The sequence below is a fragment of the Portunus trituberculatus genome, chromosome 12, assembly GCF_017591435.1.
Source record: "Portunus trituberculatus isolate SZX2019 chromosome 12, ASM1759143v1, whole genome shotgun sequence".
NCBI classification, from domain to species: Eukaryota; Metazoa; Arthropoda; class Malacostraca; order Decapoda; family Portunidae; genus Portunus; species Portunus trituberculatus.
Genome location: NC_059266.1, coordinates 1,089,716 through 1,095,538, shown reverse-complemented (window position 1 = coordinate 1,095,538; position 5,823 = coordinate 1,089,716). Strand labels below are relative to the sequence as shown.

At 47.3% G+C, this 5,823-nt stretch overlaps 1 protein-coding gene across 7 annotated transcripts in view; it reads left to right on the top strand.

Annotated features, from left to right (window-relative positions):
- The window catches only part of LOC123502556 (metabotropic glutamate receptor 5-like), a 126,300-nt gene extending 123,379 nt beyond the window's left edge, over window positions 1–2,921 (top strand). For all 7 annotated transcript variants that reach the window (XM_045251691.1, XM_045251695.1, XM_045251694.1 and 4 more), the window contains one exon: window positions 1–2,921. This exon is cut by the window's left edge and continues 706 nt beyond it. In XM_045251691.1, the coding sequence (XP_045107626.1) occupies window positions 1–1,502 (1,502 nt within the window). In that variant the 3' untranslated portion in view covers window positions 1,503–2,921.
- Window positions 2,922–5,823: the final 2,902 nt, after the last annotated feature.

Below are 5,823 nucleotides of genomic sequence, written 5' to 3'. Positions count from 1 at the left end.
GCAGCAGAGCATGCGAGGCCAGCGAGGTGGAGGAGCGGTGCCAGGCTGAGGAGCACGTCATCTTGACGGCAGTGGGAGGACAGTACGGCGAGGCGGCCGCCAGGTGCCAGCGGGTGGCAGACGGGACACGGACAGGGACGAAGGAAGGAGACTGTAGGAGGGAGGGTACGTCACCCCGCACACACGAGGACTGCCCTGGACAGCCTGGACACTGTCCCCAGGGACAGCCGCCGGATGGGTGGTTCGTGCAGCAGTGTTCCTTTGGCTCCTTAGAGTGCCCAGAGACCAGTGGCGGTGGCCTGGAGGGCTACGGCTCGCCTCTATCGTGTGTGGATAACGGCGCGCCGGGGTGGGTGACGTCACCCGAATCGCCTGCCCCCCACTCACCTCTGGGCGAGGCGGTGGCAGAGGGAGCTGCGTGGGGCAGCGGAGAAGACTACGAGAAGCTCCTGCTGGAAGCCAAGCCAAAAGGGGCGCGGCGTGTGGAGGTGCTGGGACGGCGAGAGGGGCGTCACCGTCGCCGCAAGGTGGGCGTGGCGGCGAGGGTGGCGGACGTGCGCGGCATTCTGCGATGCGTCGCTTTCCCCAGGACGGAGCGGCCCGCCAGGGTGTCCTTCGACATGCCCGAACTGCCCCATGCTGGTGGCCCGCCGCGTGCCCCCTGGCCGCGGCGGTCAAGCGGCAGCCACGGCCAGCAGGACGCGTCCTTCAGAATCCTGGAGGAAAGTGACGCCGAGGCTTCCGACAGCTGCGAGATGAAGACCATCACCATCAGGCTGGGCGACACAAGCGAGGGGAGTGGCGATAGTGGCACGGAGGGGAGCACTAATGGCGGCGGCGGCACTGGTGGCCTGATCAACTGGCGGCCTCGGCCGGGCAAAAACCACCAGGCACTGGCGTGCCTCCCCGATCAGGAGACAGCCGCGGCACGCCCCGCCGCGCAGCCCTCAGAGTTGGTCATCCTTGACCTCCTGCACGACTCACGTCTCAAGGAACAGGGTCCGTCGCCGCCCTCACCCCCAGCCGAGCCTTCCTTGGACCACATCATCATTCCCCCTCCCAGACAGTACACCCCCGCAGATTCCCCTCACCACCTCCACCACAACCACCTCCACAAAGAAGCCGCCTCCACCACACCCACACTCTCCTCCTCCTCCTCCTCCTCCACCGGCAGTCCCCGCGGCGAGGCTACTATTGTGGAGGCGAGTCACCGCCATCATAACCATCATCATCACCAACACCATCACCATCATCATTCACCACCATCACTGCACGACACCATCCCTCTTCATCCCCTACAGGTGACCACCACCACCACCACCACCGCCATTACCATCCCGACCCAAGTCCCCGAGCACGAGGCACACGCGGACCCCGAAGCGCCGCCCCGCCACGACACCGACGACGACACGGACGACGGCAGCACGACGCCCATCGAGGAGTTTTTCCTGAACCACGGCGTGCGCTTTGACGCCACCTCGGCCCGCTCCAAGAAACTGTAGCGAAAGAGAGAGAGAGAGAGAGAGAGAGAGAGAGAGAGAGAGAGAGAGAGAGAGAGAGAGAGAGAGAGAGAGAGACTTTCACATACGAGTCAGGGACCATATTTTCAAAAACACCAGGGGCGTCTCATCGTGACAACTTTCAACAGGCTGTAGTGGATGTGACTGGGATTTTCAAGACTACTTTCCTGTTTCTAGTGGCTCTTTAGGACTCCCACACCATGATGACTAAACCACCCATGGGAGCCAGACTCACCATTCCTGAGGCCTTTGAATCAAGAACAGTCCTGATGAATGAACACAAAGTCGCAAAACACAAACCCTGAAGCGTCTAGTCAGGCATTACTAGTCCCGTGGTAGGTGTCTCCCCATCCCCCTCCACCTCCACCTGCCCTCACTATCCCCACTGCCTTCCACAGGGCTTGACCAAACACCCCGCCAGCCCGTCACCCTCAACCTCGCTCCCTCGCCCCCTCAACCCGTCGCCCTAACATACATTTAAGTACATTCTATCAAGCAGTATTTTACCAGTGTTTTACTATGTATATAATGAGTGTTAGGTTACATGTATTTACTATTACTACCACTACTACTATTACTACTTAAAACATTTCTACTTTTATTAACTCTTAAGTAATACCAATCAAAATGTAGGAATATTGTGTACATTTATAGGATAACTGAACACTACAATTACACAATTACACACGCACACACACACACACACACACACACACACACAGTTAGTTCTACAAGTCCCTGTAAGTACAGTAATCCCCAGTGATGTGTTCGTGTCCCTTACTTCCATTCCCCAATATTCCCTATCCCCACCATTTCCCCATCCTTCCCCTCCCATTCCTTTCCAACTACCATATGAACATTAACTTCTTTCCTTCATCTCTACCCATCTATCCCTTTTTTTCCCATCATCCCTCCATACCTTCTGAAAACTCTCTTATCTTTCTCTTTCTCATTTCCCTCTTCTTGTTTCCTTCCTCCTTATATCCTTCCCCTTCTCCATGTCTTCCATTACTTCTTTTTGTTTTTTTCAGTTTCTCTAACTTTCTTTCCTCCATATTCCAAATTTTTCTTTCTTTTCTCCTAGTCCACTAGTTCATTCCTTCATCCTTATCTACTTCCAAGCTTTCCTCTTTCCATATCTCTAGTTTCCTCCATTCCTGACCTTACCTCTCCGTTCATACCTCTCATTCATTCTCTCTTCCTTCTTTTCCCTCACGTTACAAATTCTTCCTCCATCACATCTCTTCTTTTTCTTTCCTATCTATCTTTGCCTCCATCCCCTCCCAGCTTGGTCACCCCTTCCACCGAACTCCCCTACCTCCCCTCCACCTCCCCACGTAAGTACCTATTTCGTGTTACCAAGATGAACGAGAATTTTCAATCAATAAACTCTATTTCGTCTCCCGATTATCATTTTCCTCTCTACGGAGTTCCTTAGGCTGCACACTGCACGGCCTGTCAATCAGCACACAATCAGGCAAATGAAACACGCTCGCTGTGAGATGAGGTATGGGAGGTTGCCTAATAGCCTACTTACATTTTTTTTTTCTTCCTCTTTTTATGTCGAGATCAACAAATGGCTAAAACATGAAATAGATAAATAGGTGAATGAAAAATTGAAGAGATAGATAATGTCCATTCATTGTTTCCTCACTTTGCGACGGATTGACAGAATAAATGATGAGTAAAGAAAAAACCTGGAAGGAGGAGGCGGAAAAGAGGATTTGTGACATTGAAAGGTAAAAACTTGTGAGATATAATGATTGTGTCCTTAAGCCTACAAGAAAACAACCACCAATAGCTGCACTTTACCTTGCGTCCCGAGTCTCCCGGCAGCAGCCACGCAGGGAAACAAGCAGAGCACACCATGTCTCACCAGCGGCCCTCTCAGTCCCTTCCACCGCCGCGCTACGTATATTTATTTACTGACCGTAACACAACACTAAACTGAGACGAAATAATGCAGTCCGCACTACCTGGTTATCGATCACATCACAAGAGTGACACTGGTGGGGTATATGAAAATTACTGAGATGACCGAGACCTGGCTCACTACTCCCGCAACCTCCGAGACACTGAGCGAGCAGTGACGAGTGACGCCTGAAAACTGACACCAACACTTGCATCTCTCGGTTCGTTCTTGGAGTTTACTGCTTCGAGACTTATCCGTGCCATCGCTGAAGAGTATTTTTACTCATTCGTATTTGGGAAACCTGAACATTAAACCGTTAGTCCGTTAATCCTTAATTAACGAACTTAATATTTTCGTTAACGATTTAACTTTTAAGGCATAAACGATCATGATGGGTGACACGAATGATGAGTGACTCGTATCCCAAGAGGTTACTTTCCTCTCTTGGTCTACATATATACACTTATCTCTTTTAAATACGATATACATAGTTACACCCGAGTTAAAAGAGAAATTCACATTCGCATCTGACTTAAGGTCTAACCCAACTCGGACGTGCCAGAAATCAAAGGGGAAGGAATTTTAAACACGACTCAAAAATAGTACATATATTAAGCAAAGATAGCTTCACTAACAAGCACCATAATCACCAATGATATCCCATACAAGAGTAATAATCATGGGGAAACAGATCCACGATGGAGAGTAGAGAGTTGTGCAGCTTCACTCACCAGTATGCCACACTACACGTATCATTACCCCACAAGCAAACAAACATAAGAGAAAATATCCCATGACACCGTGACACGGGGAAAATGATTCCCGACACTGTTGTACGTGGAGGGAGGTTGACTTACCACTCCGTTACACGAGGGAAATGTACACTGAACCAACATAACCACGCTTTTAGGGTTTATCAGGAGGGGGGTAAAAAAGGGAAATCCACAGACAGCTGAGTGGATGTCTGGAGGGGGGAGTTGGGATGGAGTGTAGGAGGTGAGGTAGCAAATGCATTCCAGAAGAAAGATGTTAGACAAATTTGATAGGATAAACAGAGATAGTGAAAAGATTAGGAAAGATTTCCAGGTGCAAATAGGAGAGAATAAGATTAGGATTCCAAATAAGGAGACAGCATCTAGGAAGGTAGCTGGACTTAAATGTTTTTATGTAAATGCCAGGAGTTTTAGTAACAAGAAGGACGAGTTATCTAGTTATATAGTTGAGGAGGACTTTGTATGTGTCACAGAGGCATGGGTAAATGAGGAAAAGTTTAGAGAAAATAGGAAAGAATATGAAGTAGATGGATACATTATGTATTTACACCAGAGAATTGGTAGGATAGGTGGAGTAGTTATTTATGTAAAAAAATCCTTCATTTCCAGTCAGGTTAATGGTAGAAAACAGAGTAGAGTCTTTATGGCTGGATGTTAGAGTAAACAAAAGTAAGGTTATTAGAGTAGGAGCTTTTTATAGACCACCTAACCAGTCAGCAGATGTAGACAACCTTATGGTAGATGAGATAAATAGGGGGTGTACTAGTCAGACAATTATCTTAGGGGATTTTAATCTTAAGTCAGTAAACTGGGAGAGGATGGTAGGAGATGCTAGTGAAAATAAGTTTATGTAAAGTTAGTGCAGATGGTAGATAAACCTACTAGGGGGAGAAAGGTTTTAGACATAGTACTAACAAATATTGAGCATTGTTTAAGGGAAGTTGAGGTAGGAGAGACTTTAGCAAACAGTGACCATCATATAATTAGATTTATCATTAATTCCAGTAGGGATAATATAGTGAATAAGACTAGAGTCCCAAACTATCAGAAAGGCAGTTATGGTAGGTTACGTCAGTTACTAGGAGAGGTAAACTGGGAAGATCGTTTTGGAAATAAAACTGCACAGGAGATGTGGGATATTTTTAAGGTTGTAGTAAAGGGTATAGTGATGCAGTGTATCCCTTACAAAGATATAAGACAGAGAAACAGAAAGCCATTATGGTGGACTCATGAGATAGGTAGCCAGATCAGAGAAAAGAAGAGGGCATATAGAGAGTTGCAGAAAAGTGGGGAAGATGTAGATTTGATTAGGTACAGACAGGTCAGAGATGATTTGAGTAAGGTTATAAAAAAAAGTAAAAGGCAGGCAGAGATAAAACTAGCTAGAGCTGGGAGTAAAGATTCAAAAAAATTATATAGTTATTACAAGGTCAGTGATAAAAGAAATAAGGATAGGATTAGACCACTCAGAAAAGATAGTGTAGTAGTAGATCAAAATGAAGACATAGTAGAATTATTGAATGAACAATTTTCTTCAGTATTTACTAGGGAAAGAATAGGAAATCCTGTTACAAACAGTGCGACGAGTAGTTTAGGGGCTTTTAAAAATATTGATATA